Raw genomic sequence first — 19,828 nt, 5'->3', positions numbered from 1 at the left:
CCCTGGCCTTCTAGTCAGAGCGGAGCACGACTCCTGACTTTTCCCTGTGTTTTTTATATCTGTTGTAATTTATTGTCTTTTATTGTGATTGTAGTAATGTGTTTTTATTACATGTACAGCACTTTGGCTCGACCAAAAATCGCTTTTGAATGTGCTTTATAAATACAATTTGATTTGATTTGAGTACAGGGGAATCTCCTCTTGCACTTTATGTAGCTCTTGTATCTTCTCTTGCACTTGTCGTTGCTGCTATATTGTACTGCCATGTGGTAAATACTTGTGTATGCTGCTCTTGCTATTTTTGCATATATGTATTTTGTTTTTGCTATGTTTGTAAAATGTAATTTTCTTAAATGTTTTATGTGAGGGACTGCGGATGTAAATTAGCTTAAAGCTAAATCTGGCACTGTTACGCTTGATACATTTTAATGTTTTAAGTGTTCATCATTGTCCCTGCCAAATAAACGATTAAATACAAATAAATAAGTAATGCATAATATCCAAGATAAATGTACAAACATCTTGCCTAATTTGGGATTTATCATAGGTTGTAGGCTATCTATACATTTCCACAACAGACTGCCAATAATGTTATTATGGAATCAAAAATATTTACATCATAATCAATACATTTTAATATATTGTTTTGCACTACACGAAACGCGAATACTTTTCGAGAATTGTTTTTGAGGAAGAATCGGGAAGAATATATATATTTTCTACATAATTCCTTGCAGTAGGTGGCAGTAATGTGCATTGACTGTCGTTTGTCAACTGCCAGTAAACACAAAGAACAAGAAGACGTGAACTAGTGAGGAAATGGAAATACGTTGAGCTCTTATACTTACATTTTCTTATTTAAATACATTTATTACTAATTTATTATTGAGGACATGGTTATTTTATAACAGCAGTTACACTCGTAGACTCTTTGTACGAATACAGTGAGTGGCAGAGATGATTTGACAAGATAAACAAGGGACTGAATGTAGTCTCATGCTACCACTTTCGATATAGTGATACATAAATGGGCTTTTATGTCTGAAGCTTTTTAGCTGTTCTTTTTATGAGCACAGACCGTGTCAGATTATCAGAATGATGCCACATAAGGACAAGTAATTGGACAAACTACAGCTGAAGGAATGCCTCGTCGTTTGTTGTCAGTATGGTTTTGGTTTGGGTCAGATCGTGGAGGATTCTGTCTGGGAACTTGTCTCCTGACAGCTCTCCTGCTGCTGATGTATGCTGGAGGAATCCAGGCCAGCCTCAGCCTGGGTCCAGGTGGAGAGTTCCCAAGAGTCAGAGGTAACTGTGTTTATCCGATTGCATGGTTTATGCAAATACATATCGTTTACTTCATCTGCATGGTCTTGCAACATAATCTGCACTATTGTATTCTACTATGTTCTACTCTGTTTCTTATTTTATTTTTACAATTGTTTTATTGTCTTATGTCCGATATATAATATGTTGCATTGTTGGAGGAGCTTGGGAGTTAATATCTTGGTTGCTATAACAACTACACTGGAGCTATATGACAATAAAGCCTTTGGATCTTTGAAATATATAGTAACATGTTTAAATTAGAGCTGAAACGATTAATGTTTTTTTAAAATTCCACTCCGGGCAATTATTATAAAACAAAACATGTACACTTTTAGCAATTAGAAAATAATCGGCAGATCAAGAGCTTTGAAAATAATAGTTATTTAACTCAAAGCCAAAATCAAAGCATAGAAAGCAGGATTATGTCCTAACTCCTCTCTCTTCTCCCCAGATGTGTTCCTGTATGCTCTCAGTCACGATGACCTGCCCTCTCTGCTGGTCAGCGTTGCCTTCCTGCTGGTGGTGGGACCATGTCAGGAGCGCCGCTGGGGAACCGTCGCCTTCCTGTCCCTCTCCACCCTCACATCCATCATATCACCTCTTCTCTATACTCTGGTCCTCTGTGTCGGGGGGAGTGAGGCGAGTCGGATCTGCGGTCACTCTGCCATCCAGCTGGCCCTGTTCACAGCGCAGTGTCGTCAGGTGGCTCAGAGGAGGCTGCTCAGGATCCTGCCCGTCTGGTTGCTCCCCTGGCTTCTTCTGCTGATGGGTGTCCTGCTGCTGCCCGGGACCCCCGCCCTGCTGCACTTCTGCACAATATTCATCGGACACAACTGTATCCTTTCCTGTTTGTAAAGTCATCTATGCTTGTACCAAAATATATCCTACTAAGAAACATAGTGTATATGCGGTTTTTCATTAGCCTCAACAAAAGACTGATTGGGGGATGCACAGGCTGTGGTTTAATGCAACCAGTCTCCATTCCCTGTTAGTTTTGTTGAACATGGAGACTACAAGCTATTTACACTTTTTTCATTCTTATTATTACATAGAAATTGACATCATGTTATTCCTAGCATAGCTCTGCCCAACTTCTGTCTGAGCATAGGTCTAATCAGCCACAGTAATTACGAACACCTCCAGCCCATAATCATTTATTTAACATTTCTTTAAAAACGATGACTTTATTCATGGACACCCTTTTGTGTATGCTTTGTTTCAGGCCTTGTGACTGAAAAAATAACCTTCCATTACCCATTGTAAAGGAGTGTTACTTGTGTTTTGAGCTGAAGTGCACAGTCCCCCACCAGATCTATTATGAAGCATATTTCAATATAAAGAACAAAATTGTTTTTTTACAATACTTAATGGACCTCTCAGATCACCAGTCCTTCATCGGGATGCTACAGGAGCTGGAGGAGGCCAGGCTCTTGGATTTAATTCCTGATTGGGCGTATATACGTGCTTCATCCCGGTTGAGATTGCCCATCTACACTACCTCACAGAGGTGTGATAGTTAACATCAAAAGTCTCAGGAAATATTCCCCCTCGCCACATGCATGCAGGGGCAAATGTAATCAATTTGTCTTTATCTGTTGTCACAGCTCTAGATCACATTCTCACATGATGCCTGCAGATCAGGCGGCTGCTCCCCCTGTGAGGGATCCATCTGGTTTTAACCCCCACCCATGGGTGGATCCAGTGCCGGCCTGGATACTGAACGAGTCTGCTGCGCTGTCTGAGGCTGACGTGCTGGAGGATCAGATGCTAAGGGCAGGAATACTTGCCTCATTACAGGATGCTCCCGACAACCCTGATGCTAAAGTGGAAGTGCCCAAATCCTCAGTTTCCTCTCTGCGGTTAGTAATGAAGTCATATCTTTCACAATGATGTAGATAGTTGGACTCACACTTCCAAATGACATGCATATATATTTAACATTCCCATAACTAAACATATCTGTATATATGTAAAACACCCTTATTTTTTATTTATACTGCCACTTTTTTAAACATATTTTTCGTACATATTATCCTTTTATCATATTATAACCCTTATTGCTGTTGCTGCTAAGACACCTGACTTTCCCTATGGGGATCGATAAAGGTCCGTCTTATCTTAATAAATGCCAATTTGCATTTTTGGTGAATATGAAGATATTTCCTCTTAAATGCCTTACATTATTTCCCAGTGATTTTATTTATGTGATTTTAAGTAATCCTTCATTAAAACACCAATGTGTCTCTTCTCTCAGACTCCAGCAGCTGGAGAAGATGGGCTTCCCCACAGAGAAAGCTGTGGTGGCGTTAGCAGCCTCCAAACAGCTAGATGGCGCCATTTCCCTGCTCATTGATGACCGCGTCGGAGAACAGGCCGTGATGGTATCAAAAGGGAAGCAGAGCACTTAATCATTTTTCTCTTGTAGGCCTACACTAAACTAGACGAACAGTATGCTTGGGTTTTGCTGAGCTTGAAGCTTTTTTTCCCTGTGGGCTACTTGTATTACTGACTTAAGGATAACATAGGGGAGGAGTTTTTCTTTTTCCACAACTGTGAATCTAATCATATGAAGATGCAAACAGCTGCTTTGAAGACGATTTCTGAATGCAAATTAAATGTACGTTGATTGAGTGGATGTCATTTATTTATGCTATAATCTCAATAAGTAATGTTGCAACACATAAAAAGAGATGACATGGTTATACAAAAAAATTAACATTATTTTATTACATCAATCACTTAGACAGGATTATCTTAACACAGTAACACATTTTGAAGAAAAGAAATGTAGAGTGAAATATGAAATGGTTACACAACAACATACAAAATAATTGATAATTTTAAATAGTTTCACAATAAGTTTGATATAAGATGAAAAAACAATTATCAAGTTTTTCATCAGGACAGTTTAAGCTGTCAACAGTGGTAAAAAAATATGTTCAAGTTCCATTAACAGTTTTGTTATTTCCTGTGTGTATGTGTAAAATATCTGGAAATGGAGAGCAAGTCTTTTATAGTTATTTTTATATCAACATGTTCCAGAAAACATAATAATGTCTCTGATATGCCACCAAAACCAAATTGTGTTGCTTTTGTTTTTTAGCCTTGAAGGATGTTAATAAACTATTGTTTATTTAATCGTTTAAAGCTGTGTGTACTTGAAGGAGGAGGGGGGGGGGAACACTCACACCAGAAAGCTACAAATCACTGTTGGCAACACATATCTTAGAGTAGAGATGACTTCATATTTTTAGTGCACTACATAACAATATGAGATATAACAAAATGAATACTATAAGAAGAGGTTTGTTTGTACTTGTGTCCTGCAAACTGTACATGCTCAATATACTTAAATAGTGGAATCTCTTCAGATTGCAGTTACATTGTGAAGCAAAACGCAAATCCAGTTTCTCACATCTGATTCCTCCTTTCATTGATAACTAAATGACCCTCATTGTCCAGAAGATTGTGATTTTCCTTTTTATAACAATTAAAAACGTTATTTCAAGATGAGACACAGAAGGAGCTGCTGGGTGTGTTACGTGAAGATAAATGTTTGGTTATGGCGATGCGGACGGGTCAAACTAGTTCTCAGGTTCCCGATGGAGGAGGGCATTGTGGGATATCAGTGGAGTTTCCCTGAGGTGTCCCCCATCCTTAATCTGATAGCAAAGCCCAGAGAGGGTATCAGATAAGGTCTAAATCTGTTGATTGCCGATGAGACCTAGAGGAGGGGGAGTCAACCCAGCCTTTGATCCTCAGGGTGAGCGGGGGGTGGGGGCTACTTCCCTCGAACCTTGGTGTTGGAGGACAGAGGAGAATCAAGTCGATATGGAAGCGCACCTGCTCGTTTATCTCGGTAGAAACTAGGGGAGGCTGTGTCAAATGGTCCATCCCCAGACCCTAGATCAGGCTCTGTTGAAGAAAGACAGCAGTTGGAACGGGGCCTCGCTGTCCATCAGTGTGTGAGGACATGTGATCTGTAGTCCTAATCCATGTCTGATGCAGCTGTTAACCTGGAAATGTCATGCGTGGGATCTCATTTTGATTGGACAACAGTTGCCCAGTTTTTTTACATCAGAATTTTTCATTATTAAACTAACTAGTCAGAATGGTTAAGAGATGTATCGGTTCCTTTTTCCGCTTGATTTCATTTTGTTAAGGAGGCGGATCTGGCTAGCAGGGCTGCAATGAGTGTTTTCTAATGAACACTTCTGTTAACATGCACACATCTGAAAGATATTCAATGTCTGAGGATAAAGAGCGGAACATCCTCACAGTTTAAAAGCCAAAAACACAAAGTGTTGCTGAATAAATGACTTGAACAATCAATTATCAAAATTATTCATCTGATTACGAAGTTATTTTGACAGATCATTGCAGCTCTACGGCCTAGACTTAGATTCACATTAACCTACATAGCACCATTATTATACAAAAGATTAAAGCACCTGAAAACTTGATTCCCAATCTTAATTATTCTCAATAACATATAGGACCTGATAACACCAATCAAAGTTACAAAATAGACACAAAAGGCGCTGAGGTAAAAAAAAACAGATGGACCGTTGGGGTTGGTTTGATCACATTTGATTGACATTGGCTAAATACAAGAGAACCGTAATCTGATTTTGATTTAAATGTTGCTAAATGTTACATTTGTGCTCTGAAATGTGTGAGATCAACGAGCTAAAAGAGCACAGAAAAATACAGGAACATCTTATGTGGAATACCTTGTGTGATTGAGTAAACAAGTTTTCAGGGCCTTTAAATGAATATCTGTAATATCTTCTACAATCAAAACAGTTCATACATGATAATAACACATGCTGTTCAGTGACTAGATCAACGTTCAGCAACAAGTGGTCATTGTATGCCTCTAACACTCGATCAAGACTCTCTATATCTCATCAAAGAGGTGAGTGAGGGCCGGCAGAGCTGTGGGTGAGGATGTCTCAGCGTTACCTGGCCAGATGATCGCCTCCAGCAGCGTCACCCTGCGAGCCAGAAGCTCAAGGTCTGCCTGCAAGTCATGGAACATCTGCAAGCTAATGTCCTATCAGAAAGCAGTGACAGGGGAACTGTGTGAGGGGGGTGGAAACACCAGCCTGAGTCCTGGGGCTGCTCGCAACTGTTCCCACTCCCTGTCCCAGCAGTGAGGTGCGCTGGGAGACTTTGCCCGTCCCCACCTTTTGACCCCTGCCTAAAGCTGACCCTGCCTCAGGCCTCCTACTCACCATGAATACCGATCATAGTCTCAAGGATTAAAACCCTCTCGGCTAAGATCTTCAGCGCCTCTCTGATTTGATGTATGCCGTCCCCCTGTGAAGATAGATACAGCCGTCAAGGTAAGGAGCACAAGCCAAAGAACTGCTCGCCAAGATGCAAGTCATGTTGTTTCTCTCAATACAGTTCAGCAGTTAGAAGGTTAAAACAGTCCACATATCGGCACCCTGTATTTCTCTGGATCTCCCTCATTCTCTGGCCATGCTGCTATATGCAGTCAGTCTCTGCCATGCTAGGCTGGGCATCGTCAGCATGCAACGTTACAGACCAGCCTCTTGTTGGTGACATAACCATGTGGATAACCAGGATTTAGATTTGATCATGCCGTCTGCATTACTTTTGTAGGGTAGCGGTTAAGCCAGGCACGTTTTTTGTCAGCACCACAGCCTTCATTCTTAACGCTGCGGTCACACAAGTTATTATTATACAAAATGAAGCCAGTATAGATTTACACTGAAATCTCATCTATCTATTTTGAAAGCATAAATCAATGGCTTCATGAGTTGTACGTTAAAAAAGAACAGGAAAAGGATTTGAACAAGAGAAATAAATAGGACAGTTGAAAGAGTAACATCACAAAAGAAGGCATGCAGGCAATAGCTGAGGCTTTTGGTGAAATGTTTCCATTAGTAAGACAAACCAAGAAAAGAAAAAGGCAAAGTTTCTCTAAGTTTTGCAATGACTGATTACATTTTATTTTGAGGCATTGCTACGTTCTTTGGTTTGTACTGACACGTCGGTGTGGGTTCCCATTAACATCTTTTACAGACATTCATGATGCCCTCAGGATAAATTGTTTTGTTGTGATCCTCTGACTTTCTGAACATCAACCTTAGCTGTTCTTTGTGTCAAGTGAGAATTAACTAATTACTAAACCAAGATGGCGACCACTGTAGACATATCTGCTAAACATCAGCAAGTTAACATTTTAACATGCTGACATTACAGTACAGCCTCATATAGACATTAACATGGCTGCATACTCTTGCGAACAGATACATAATTCTCAAATAAGACTTAGAACTACTTTGCCTTAGTTCTGTTTTAACAGCACTGTGTTATCTCACTTAGTAGATGCATTGTGTGATTGTTTTACATCCAGGAAAGAAAGTACTTAAGGATACATTCATGCAAGGTTGCATTGTGGGATAAAAGAGGGTAGCTGTATCCACTCAACTCACATCAGACCACAACACCTCTAAACCCAACAGGACCGACCACTGACACATATGGAGTGATTTGGCATATACATTTCACTTTTTTGCTTTGAGGTTTGCTTTTTAATTCCGTAAAACCCAACAAAAATAGTGGATTTTAAATAAAGTGCACGAAAATTTGCTTCTAGAGAGGCTTGACTACATTTTAGATTATTTCACTCTTTGAGATTGGTGCGTGGGGTCAGTATGAACGTTGTTTCTTGGTTTATTTTCATGTATATGCCAAAGTCAGATGCTGAAAAAGTGACTGTGAAAGGTAGCCATGGGGACAGTAGCTTGCAGAGGGAGTCAGACAGCTTTAGGGTCAAGAGGACAGTGTCGTGACAGGGGACAGCAGTCCAGAGCACACCCCAAGGACCAACAAAAACACAATAACATCAAAAATGTTAAGACAAATTTAGAGAAATTAAGAGAAATCAACAGGTAAAATCACATATTATACACACTTTATGATGGACAGGAAAAATATGGATTTGAGAGGAGAAGAGATGAACACCACGTGGCCAATCACAGCCATGAACATGGGGATTGTAAAAAGATCAAAAACAATAACCATAAGAGATGTTGGACCTGATTTAGATTACAGAATAGATTCATTGCAAAGTGAACATGTGATGACATAGTTAAAAAGATATCTTACATTTAGATTGCTCTTGTAAAATGAGAACGATGTAAAAGGAAAATAAGGGTTAGACAGACACAGAGAAATATTTAATCTTCAACAAAGGAATCTTAAAACGTATTGTTATGTATTATATAAAATCTAAAGTCAAGCCATTCCGTTCAGGCCCCGTCAACATGCACTAAAAAAAACTTGATTATGTTAGTAGATTTCACATTACTGAATTAGGTTAGTTGAAAGCAATACTATTAAGTTGAACCTATTATTATTGCTTTCAATTAAACTAATACAGTTATGGAAAATCTGTTGACATAATACATGTAATTAAAGTCCTCCTGTTCAGGTCAACATGTGAAATACCCACAACTACTTTCTTACCGGTAAGCCCTTCACTCCTGGCTCTCCCTTTGAACCCGGTGTTCCCTGCAGAGAGATGTTACAACAGAAAAGATTGAGTGATGAAAACGTTGCATCAGTTTAAATGACAGATGGAGCACGTTGCTGGTCGGTGTGGTTTGTAACGCTGCTGGTTAGTGTGGTTTACAGTAATATAACCAACTATGACATGTGTTGATGTTTCCCCCCCCATATGCTCGTTTACTCGGGCCATAATCATGGCAGCAGCAGGGTGGAGGTGGCTTACCGACTCGCCTCTGAAGCCCCTCTCGCCTTGGTAACCTAAAGGACCCTGAGAAACCAAAGGCATGTTGTTTAAGGATGTAAATGGAGACAACTGGAGAGTATCATGGAGCTGTGGGTGTACTCACTCTCTCCCCTCGCTCGCCTTTTGGCCCCACAGGGCCCAGCGCTCCAGAGGCTCCATTTTTACCCTGCATAGAGTCAGGAAGTAAATTAATTAACACAATGATGAATCTGACGGAGCTAAACTCAGTAAGTGCAGGACTCTGCTGTGAGGGAGCTTACATTCTGTCCTGATGGGCCGGGAAGTCCTACTGGGCCTCTGGGACCGGGTGGACCTGTGATACAGATAGAAACACTCATTTATTATTATCACTCTTTCTATATGTATAAATGTCACTGCTGGTTCCATTGCTTTTACCAATCCTTAAACTGCAGACCCTGTTATTGTTTTTGCGTTTAAAGCCTTTTATAACACATTATTATTTTAAGCTTCAAGTTATAATTTTGAAGATTTGTATTCAAATACATACCTGTTTTTTACTATCTTTCGCCAAATGAATCAGGATAGGAATTTGATTAATTGCCAAGTAGATTTTCACATACAAGAATTTGCTTATGTGAATAATGATGCACATACGCACAGCCAGAGTAAATGAGTACAAGTAGAGCAAATGCACAAATATTATACAAACTAAAACAAAAACTTACACCAAATACACACAAAAAAGAATCTGACCAATTACTTTGAAAGAATATGTACAGTAGGTCTGAGTTAGGAGTGGAAGCGCTCTGCAGTTTTAAAAATGTGGAAGTATTATTAAGCAAATGGTAATGGAGCCTATGGCCCGATGAAAGCCTTTGCATTTGCAGTTTAACGAACTGGGTGATTGTGACAGAATCTTCAGGAAAAATCACAAGCAGGGCACAAATGGGACCTCTGGAAGTGATATCCAAAATTACAGTTACCACCTATCGCCAGAGAGGCCGCCAAAGAACACAAAACAGAAATGTTTGAGATTGTAACTTAAAGGTCCCATGTCATGCTTTTTCGGTTATTACCCGAAAAATCAAGAATGGACCATTCCGCGGACTTCCTCACACACACACACACTCAATCTTTTCTCAGCTGCAGCTCCGCCGATTTCTCCTCCCTGAGACGGCGGGATGCGGCGAGGCTGTGAGTCAGTGTGAGCACACACAGAAACTCCCAGCCAGGCTGCGGGTGTGTGTGTTCAGGCTGGGTTTCGCTGGGTGTCGCTGTCTCGCAGACGGCCACTGGGCTCATATAGGGGGGGGCAGGAGCTCCAACAAGCCGTTTAGGACAGAGAGTGAATACACATACTATACAGAGATGCTGTATGAGAAACCAATGTGATTTTGGAAAACTGCACAATATAAATCTATTCTAATATACCTCAACAATGGAATTATGATCAGTAGAAATGGCCATGACATGGGACCTTTAAAAAGTAACTTTCAGTGTGTGGACTCATCCTTGAGGGAGGCTTTGTGTTTGGTCACCTGGTTGACAACAAGCCTTTTTGCATAAACATTTTTTAAATTGCTTTTGACAAAGGAAAAATAAAACCGTTTAGGGAGATTTAAACTAACACAACACACACACAATATGAATAGTGATAGACACTCACCGACAGGCCCGGGGGGGCCCTGAGGACCTGGGACTGGCAACCCCCGTGAGTCATGGAAAGTGTTGCTGTAGAAAGGGTCTTTCCTACGACCTGGAGTTGGAAGAACAAAATGTGCATTTAATGGGAGGTATTTTAGATTTGTATTACTGCACGACCTGTGTTCACCTGTATCATAAATGTATTATTCGATCAAATCTTGTTTTTGATTTGCTTTAAGGGATCATTGAGACTCAAAAGGGTTCTAATAATTGTTTTAAATGAGTTTCACCAAAGTGCACTTACCCTAAGACAAAAATTAAGAAATTATGTGAAAACAATGTAATGTTATTCTTTTTGTAAATGCAAGTTTGTATTTTGGGTATGCAGTCATTTTTGTGATACTGTACCTCCAGGCAATTCCCATTATCAATCCATTTTGGTAACATGTATGGATGTCGGATAGGTTACCAAGGCATGATTTTGCCTGACAGTAAAACTTTTGCACTTGTGATTTCATAAATGTAAACATTTGAATACTACTTGTCAAAGCCTTTTGGAGTGTGATGTTTTGCTCTTATAGTTGTTGCTGTGGAAGTCCTGCTGTGAACGCTGTGACACAAAGCAATCCTTCTGTGTTGCTACCTGAGTAGCTCGACTCTCTGTTGTATTATGGTAACCTCCAGAGGGCAGTATTTTCCAACTAATACTCTATATTCAACTAATAACTTCAACAGGTTAGTAAACTTTCCTCAAATGTGTCCACAAAACTCTCAATAGTAGATATGTGTTCCAAATATATATGTTTAATATATTCTGTGTAACACCACTGACTGGACGTCTACAACTAAATGAGAGGAAGAAGGTGGTGAAAGTTTCAGCTAGAGAGGAAGTTGTGCGGTCATTGGGTAATTTCATACCGACAGGAAACAGAGATCCAATCACAGCATGAGACAGGACACACGAGGAGGAGGAGGAGGAGGAGGAGGAGGAGGAGGAGGAGGAGGAGGAGGAGGAGGAGGAGGAGGAGGAGGGCTTTTAGCCAGAACGTTCCTGCTGCCAGAATGTTGCACACCACTACTTGATGTGACAAAAACTGGGATGCCCTTTCTTTGTCTGCTTCTACACACTCTCTTGATTTCCTTTAAAGAATGCACTGAGATCTGTAGCTTAACCTAATAGATGGATAGATAAATAAATAGATAGATAGATAGATAAATAGATAGATAGATAGACATATATTCAGAGGAGTATCTAAACACTGTAAAATATACAGAATACATTAAAATACTCTCCAATATACCAATCTGCTAAACATACAAACATAGTGTACTTTATACATTAAAAAAGTGTGCACAGCAGTTTGAAATATATCGTGTATGGCAGTCTGTTGCAGCAGCTCCCAGTGTGTGTTAACACTTTTACAAAGACTGAAATGAGACAACAATGCTCCTCCTCCCTACTTAAAGTCCTGGCTGCTGGGTTGGGAACCCTCTCCTGTTCAGCAGAAGGGAATTCCAACCTCCTGATGCAGGCGTACGAGCCAAATAAACCAGTGTTTTCTGAAGGAAGCTCAGCACGTTCCCTACTGTTACTTTGATGTGATAGAAATGGCTCTGAAATCATCGTGCCAACCTCAGCGTACCCACAGCTTCTCAACACAGGAACCCAGAGTTTACTAATCTGTGGACTGCATACTTTGTTTTACCACAGAATCCACAAATAAAGCCCACCGTTGGGTTGACCTTGAAAGAGCCGACGCAGACCCCCATCTGTCTCTCACCCCCTGGCCTCAGCTGTCTGAGCGGCCTACATCTGGAAGCTGTTGAGTGACATCAGTGACAGACAGGTTCTCATCCCAGCATGTGAAGTCTGAGTCAATCTCAGCCTGCCTCTGCCTCCATTTAATACTCTCTGATTCTCTACTACTTGGCTGGTAGACAATGAGGGGTTGTAGGATTTACCACCAGCCTGTCTGTTTCTCATTTTCATTGTTTCTTTTGGTAATCAGCAGGCCTGAAATGTATGAGAGCTTTTATGCAGCAGGAGAGAACATTAATACCAGCAGTTCGCAGCTAAAAGTCTGAAAAACCTATATCATCCAGCCTGAACACAAAGGCTTTGATTTAATTAGTCTATATGCAATTGTACTGGTTTCAAGGCAAACTTAATTAAAAAAATTAAAGGGAAAGGGCCCTGTTTTTACACATCCAAGTTTGACATGTCTCGTATAGTACTACTGTTTACATAAAACCTTTTGGGGCTCTGATACATTTCCCCAAGACATTTCACAAATGCTTGGTTGTAGAGTTGCATTGTGGGTAATGTAGGCAGCACCTTTTGACACATGTTGGCGTCAGGTTTTGACAAAAAAGAACAATGTGTGTGAAAAGTCTGCTGCTACTGAATCAATTTCAACTTTTTTTTAACTGTCCATCACCAGAGGCAATGCCGTGTGGATGGAGTACTATTTAAAGACCCGTATTTATCACAAAGAGTGCTTTTATCTATTTGCTGTGGAATTGGCGTCATAGTGAATGTATGGAGTGTGTTAGTCTTACTCTGGTCTGGTTCTGGGATGTGAGCACTGGCCGGAGCTGGAGGGCCAGGAGGGCCTGGTGGGCCGGATAGACCCCTCTCTCCTGAGGGTCCTGATGGTCCACGGGGCCCTGAGAGAAGAAATGACAGAAACATCACTGTGGTGACAGAGATACTGTGCTTCAGAACTATGTCATAGCTACGTTAGATCATTACGTTTCTCTTAGAGAGGCACAGCACAACAGGATAATGATAAACGACTTTGGTTGATGTGATGATAGAAGGATAAACTATAACATAGACCAGAGAGGAAATAGATTAGATTAAGTGCCAATGATACTCTATAATCGTGTGTGTGTGTGTGTGTGTGTGTGTGTGTGTGTGTGTGTGTGTGTGTGTGTATGTGTGTGTGTGTGTGTGTGTGTGTGTGTGTGTGTGTGTGTGTGTGTGTGTGTGTGTGTGTGTGTGTGTGTGTGTGTGTGTGTGTGTGTGTGTGTGTGTGTGTGGTGTGTGTGTGTGTGTGTGTGTGTGTGTGTGTGTGTGTGTGTGTGTGTGTGTGTGTGTGTGTGTTCAGGGGAATACAATAAGCAGCTGGACAGAGAAGTGTATGAGCTGGCCAACTTTGTTCTTCTGTCTTTAAGAGAAGCAGGGTATTTAATAGTCAGGGGCTTGGACCTGACTTTGTGACCTGCGTTAAACTCAAATAAACACCAATAAACTCTGCAGAGTGTTACTGGCACTGGTTTATTGTAAGCTAAATGCTCCCTGCTTACACACCGCAAGTTTTTTTTAAATGTGTGTGTGAGTAAAAACCTGTAGCTGGTACATGTGCCAGTTAAATAGTCCTTCCTCCAAGCCATCTTTATAAGGTGGGAAAAAAAACACCATAGCTACATCTGACCTCATTGTTCAGACTCTCCTGAGGTAATGCTGCCCCCTAAACACCACCTCTTGCCCTCCGAAAGACCCAGACTCATCACCTCTCTGTTTATGTACCGATGCAACTGACAATGACAGTCCACTAATTACTGCTTTGAAAGGTGATGTTATTACAGCTCTGATTCGACACCTCTGCGGGCCGTTTTCACTTAGCCTCTGTAAACACTGCAGCATGACCGTCTGTGTTTTGGCTGCATCGGGCTGACTGTAAGCTACAATCTGCGGCACAGTGGTTGAACGGCGAATCAAAGTGGCCCTTTAGAGTCTATGTGACATGTTGTGGGAAACAGTTAGCATTTTTTACTGCAACATAATGAATCCCTGTCAAAACATGGGACAGCGTTTGTAAAATCAACATGATTCATCATAACGTACAATATCACTTCTACAAAGTTCACTCTTTTCCCAGCACTTCAATAACCTCCGGCTCAAATGCATTTTTGTCTACATTTTCTATGACATTGGACCCATTCCAGTCTTGTGCTTATCTTTCTCTTAAAAGTGAAAAAAACAGTTCAATAAAGAAAAACAGAGCTTCAGATGCAAGACATAGCTCTGGTTTTGGGTACTTATGAAGTAATGGAGATAGAAAAAACAATAACACCACAGCCATATGGAAATCATAAAGACCTGGGATTTGTGTATATATAGCTCAGGTTCATTTCAGATTGAAGTCACATGGTGCTTCTCGGAGAGTGGGTTTGTATTTTAACTTCTAAATCTCATCTTTACCCAGCAGCAGGCACAGAGGAGGGGTCATATGTTAGCTTGAGAGGAGAGGCACTCCCTTCATGATCCAGCGCAGAGAGAAAAGAGCCTATAGCAAGAGCAGATGTTGTGATAAATGTATTCTGTCATTCAATTCACAGCTGCCTGTGGATTAACATTAAGCCCAACAGGTCATTTATTGTTTGTCAAAAACTAGGGAGCTCTAAATACATGGAGCAGGTTTATGATGCTGGTTGGTAAGCAGCACCCGTGTTGGGAATTGTATAAATAAAGGCTTCTGCTAACCACAGAAAATAGCATTTTTAGAAACATTTAAACAAAGCCAAAGAACAAAATACCAAAATTCCAGCATGTAACCAGCAGACGGACATTCACCACTGGAAGGTTTGTGGGTCGACCGAGTGGTTTAAAAGAAAGACAAATACTCTGCAGCAGGACACCACGGGCAGGCTTTTGTTGGAGACCTTTCTCTGATTCTTCCACTCATGTTTCAAGCGGTCTTTGGTCAACAGTGACTCATTCAAATGTCTTGTTATACGGACAATAGTTTAAATGGGCAGGTATACAACTATCTTGCACCGTTTTTTCAAAGACACACACACATATTTACAAGAAGCTCATTGACACACTGTGTCAACAACTACTACAAAACAGGTTCATTTGTTCCTTTCTGCTCTTGACTGTCTGCTAGCGGGGGGCTCTAGTACCTGCAGGTCCCGAGGATCCCTTGAATCCAGGGGCTCCAGACGGGCCCCTCCCCCCGGCCTCCCCCCGAGGCCCACTGGGACCTGGCAGCCCTCGAGACCCTGGCTTCCCTGAGAGGAAGAAAACAGTCATGAGTAATCATGATCATGTAATCATGTATACATCTTAAAAGGTTTTACATGCACTACAAGTCAACTACAGTTACAATGTACCTTCTCTGCCAGAAAGCCCATCTCTCCCCTTTTCACCCTGAGGACCTGCAAGGAAAATAGAGAGGTGACTTAATTAAGAGGTGCAGCTCTGTGGAAAAAGTCTGGTGGGTCTGGAGGGTCTTGGTGTAAATCCACTGGGGGATTAGGTAAAACTCTCCAAAATTCGAGAAAAGACTTGTCAATTCTGTGTTCATGTCATCCATGGGGCTTATATTTCTGTTAAAGCAACTGATCTCAACTTAACATTTTCACTCATTGAAGAAAAGCAACGATTGTTTGTATAATCTAAAAGGTATTATCCATTCATTTTGACTCAGATAATGGATTTCTAACAATGATGGCTGGTTGAATTATGGCATTTGTTAAAGAAATGATGAATGAAGCGTGAAATAATACCTTTAAGAGACGTCACTTGACTCAGTGTTGGTTGCTTCTAAAAGAATTACAATGAAACTCTGGAGGTGAGGAGTTAGAAAGAAGGCACTTTACCTGACCTCGTACGCCGCTAGTCTGTGGTCGAGTTGCATTGTGGGTAATGGAGGCGCTAGGTTTTGACAAGGTCTAAAAATAAGGCTTGTGTATTCTATTGATAGTATTGAATAAGTGATAGCTGGTTTGATTTTATACAAAGCCATAGACTGCACTTATTTTCCACAGAGATGGACTATTTTATCTACAAATGAACACATCAGAGACACTTTAAAGATTGTATAATCTTGTAAAATATCTTCATGGGGTGGCTACAACTGAGTAAGACTGTTGGATAAACACAAGTAATGAAAATGAATACTCTCTCCTTAACGTGTTGTGACAGTGCAGCAGGGTTAGTGAACTCTTGCAGTGCTGGGCTGGACTCCAGGAGAGGAGAAAGAGAGAGACTTTCCTGCTTCAAGTGTTTCACACAGCCACAGAGCGCTGAAAGTGAGCAGCACAGTCAACTGGGCGCTAACCTTTTTTTTTTGCTAGAGGAAATGAGCATGTATACGGTAGAGGAAATAGGATATGAGCAGATGGAGCAGGTAGAGCACAGACAAAGAGTTTCTGCTCACTGAGAAAAAGCTGCATGGAGGGATTTCTGACTCAATTATCCAAGCACAAAACGTTTTACCTTGAAACATATGAATGCATGGCAGCGTGATATCCATACCTGCAGGTCCCTGCTCACCAGGAGCTCCCTGAGCCTGCACAGCACCAATCAGTAATGAGGCCTCTGGTGCAGTTCCTTCTTTAACCTGAGGGGGGCGCTGTGATACGGAGGCCGGGACAGTGAGTAATTGGACCTGGTGAAGCAAGACATAAAACAAAAAGTGTGGGCAATTAAACAATGTTCTTGTTAAATGTTTCATATCTCAGTGATTTGGGGCCTGTGGCTGAAAGAGTCCAAACCTTGGCCTCCAGAGAGCTCAGCCGGTCAGTCAGAGCTGTGATTCGGCTGCAGTTCAGGCAACCTAAAAAACAAATGAAATGTTTTCTTTACATTCAGACATGTAAACACGTAGTGCACCTTTGCTGTTGTGTTGATAAGTCACAGCATTAACGTGTCCACAGGTCTTACTAGAGATGGGCTCTCCTGTGCGTGCAGGCGGGCGGCGGAGCGTTGAAGGTTTCCTCACCGCCTCTTGTGCTACAAGCTGGCTCCCTGCATCTGTAACAGAAGATAAAGATAGAGAAACGTGTCACCTCACCTCTATGGCAAATTATAGTGATTTATCAAAAGCAATATCTTTAGATCGTGGGTTGATACTTTCATGCATATGGCAACTGCTGATTGTAAAGCAATTTGTTCGTTAAGGTACAATGTAGGTGCAGTTCATTTAACACACAATGCAAAACAGCAAACACTCCAAAGATACTGTGCTGTGGGTTTTATGAAGATGTTTCAGAGTGGAAGATACCAGAAACCAACTCTTTGTAGTTTCTGTGTGTAGGTTTATATCCTTCATGTGAGCCTCTTACTGTTGGCTGACAATACTACAGTATAAAGAAAAGATAAAAATGGAAATCCACGAAGACAGTTCTTGTTCTTTTGCCTGATACATTTCCAAGAGACAAACGGTGTGTGTTGCATCATTGCCAAGTGGCCTTGTTTCTTTATGGAGTATAAAATCACAAAGCCTGTGAGAGAGGGAGTGTAAAGACAAACAATAGTTGCCTTGTGCTGAGAGAATGGGCAGTCTCCGCTCGCATTCTGTCTTGCCTTCATTTTATGAAGTGTGGGAGTTTGTGTCCCTGGGTTCTGGATGTTTTGAATGGGCAGACCTTTGTGGAAAAGCTAGACGGACTTCTTTGTCTGGCCTGGTCTGGCTCTGGTCGGCCCAGGTGCTTCTGATACAAACAAGAGGCTGGGTTCAGCACCTCATTAGCCACCAGGAAGCACGTCTTTGCCATTCAGTGGCCGCGGTCAACGCCAAGTGTCGTCCTAAAAGAAGCCATGAAATAGCACCTGCTAGCACCGAGCCGGAGAACATTAGTCTTCCTAAACAGCCTCACAACATCAGATATCATGATCCAATCTGTATCCACTGCAGACCCAGGAAAGGCAAATGGAGAGCTTATTGTCACGAAGAAAAATAAACGTTTGGGAACTTAAGACCGGAGAGCATAACGGGGGTAGTGATTACCGAAAGAGAGGGGAGAGAGAGGGCAAGGGAGGAGTATGAAAAGTACAGAGAACACATGGTTTAGGGTAAATTGAGACCGCTACAATAACTCCCCCCCTCAACCTCTGCTCATGATTTCACTGTTTTGGGTTCCTGGATATTTCTCAGAGGATTATAAGTGTAGATGGATTTAAAGCATGTAAGACCTGAGACTGAGATGTTATGGCATCTGCTGTAGATTTGAGAAAACTCTCCCACATTTTGATAGCAGTGGACGTTGAGAACACACACTTTGATATGCTTTACGATCATCTACAGCACACTTTAGTCCACATGGGGAATACTGCAGGGACAAAGAGAGGGAGGGTGTGTGTGTGTGTGTGTGTGTGTGTGTGTGTGTGTGTGTGTGTGTGTGTGTGTGTGTGTGTGTACATGCTGGAGCTCATATAGATAGCTGCATTCAATTACAAAGGGGGCTCAGGAAGTCTAGCTCTCTCCCCTCGAGAGTAAAGAACATTCAAGCGACAAGATCCCCTCACCCACCCACCCACCCACCCACACTAAAGCTATTGTATGGAGAACCAACCCAGGTTTGTCGCAAGGACTATTGTCTCCCACACACACACACACACACACACACACACACACACACACACACACACACACACACACACACACACACACACACACACACACACACACACACACACACACACACACACACACACACACACACACACACACACACACCTACCTTCTGGCTTGAAACAACAAAGTTCAAGTCCTGCAGGAACCCTCTCTTCTTCAGTATCTCCTGAGTGACAGCTAATGACACTGTGTGTGTGTGTGTGTGTGTGTGTGTGTGTGTGTGTGTGTGTGTGTGTGTGTGTGTGTGTGTGTGTGTGTGTGTGTGTGTGTGTGTGTGTGTGTGTGTGTGTGTGTATTTAGGGCCTGTAGAAAGAGGATGCATTGGATGCCTCGAGTGGTATCCATCCCTCTCTTGGCCAACAATAACATCATCACAGTTAATGAATGTCCCCTGATAGACGCGGGTCATTGTATCCTCTCTTTGTTCTCAGTGGGCTAATTGCCCCAGAGGGGGGTGGTCGTAGAAATGTGTGAACGTATCTAACCTTTTGCCCCCATGTTGCACTGGGCCCTAATCACTGAGTCAGAGCTCTTCACTGGAGAAAACCCCCGCAGAGAGTTCAGTGGGCCAGAGGCCGTCCTGACATCAGCTCTGTCTCACACACACACACACACACACACACACACACACACACACACACACACACACACACACACACACACACACACACACACACACACACACACACACACACACACACACCACACACACACACACACACACACACACACACACACA

General features: G+C 41.8%; 2 protein-coding genes across 8 annotated transcripts in view; one reads left to right on the top strand and one right to left on the bottom strand.

Annotated features, from left to right (window-relative positions):
- Nucleotides 1-791: 791 nt before the first annotated feature.
- Nucleotides 792-4,464, top strand: rhbdd3 (rhomboid domain containing 3). The gene is made up of 5 exons (XM_034238387.1): nucleotides 792-1,305; nucleotides 1,778-2,161; nucleotides 2,707-2,833; nucleotides 2,931-3,185; nucleotides 3,581-4,464. The coding sequence occupies exons 1-5, from the start codon at nucleotides 1,143-1,145 to the stop codon at nucleotides 3,732-3,734; spliced, it is 1,083 nt and encodes a 360-aa protein (XP_034094278.1). The 5' UTR covers nucleotides 792-1,142; the 3' UTR covers nucleotides 3,735-4,464.
- The window catches only part of emid1 (EMI domain containing 1), a 59,235-nt gene continuing 43,432 nt past the window's right edge, over nucleotides 4,026-19,828 (bottom strand). The window contains exons 4-17 of one of the 7 annotated variants that reach the window (XM_034238381.1): nucleotides 17,397-17,486; nucleotides 17,228-17,289; nucleotides 16,989-17,121; nucleotides 15,842-15,886; nucleotides 15,632-15,739; nucleotides 13,280-13,387; nucleotides 10,743-10,832; nucleotides 9,376-9,428; nucleotides 9,219-9,281; nucleotides 9,095-9,139; nucleotides 8,830-8,874; nucleotides 8,470-8,481; nucleotides 6,564-6,648; nucleotides 4,026-5,241 (exon numbers count right to left, since the gene is read on the bottom strand). In XM_034238381.1, the coding sequence (XP_034094272.1) occupies nucleotides 5,108-5,241; nucleotides 6,564-6,648; nucleotides 8,470-8,481; nucleotides 8,830-8,874; nucleotides 9,095-9,139; nucleotides 9,219-9,281; nucleotides 9,376-9,428; nucleotides 10,743-10,832; nucleotides 13,280-13,387; nucleotides 15,632-15,739; nucleotides 15,842-15,886; nucleotides 16,989-17,121; nucleotides 17,228-17,289; nucleotides 17,397-17,486 (1,073 nt within the window). In that variant the 3' untranslated portion in view covers nucleotides 4,026-5,107. Of the gene's footprint in view, nucleotides 5,242-6,291; nucleotides 6,649-8,469; nucleotides 8,482-8,829; nucleotides 8,875-9,094; nucleotides 9,140-9,218; nucleotides 9,282-9,375; nucleotides 9,429-10,742; nucleotides 10,833-13,279; nucleotides 13,388-15,631; nucleotides 15,740-15,841; nucleotides 15,887-16,988; nucleotides 17,122-17,227; nucleotides 17,290-17,396; nucleotides 17,487-19,828 lie in introns of those variants that run through there. The other 6 variants (XM_034238380.1, XR_004571284.1, XM_034238385.1 and 3 more) reach the window with 6 other exon arrangements.

The sequence above is a fragment of the Gymnodraco acuticeps genome, unplaced genomic scaffold, assembly GCF_902827175.1.
Source record: "Gymnodraco acuticeps unplaced genomic scaffold, fGymAcu1.1, whole genome shotgun sequence".
NCBI lineage: Eukaryota > Metazoa > Chordata > Actinopteri > Perciformes > Bathydraconidae > Gymnodraco > Gymnodraco acuticeps.
The sequence above is the reverse complement of the archived record's forward strand: the minus strand, read 5'-3'. Positions and strand labels throughout refer to the sequence as shown.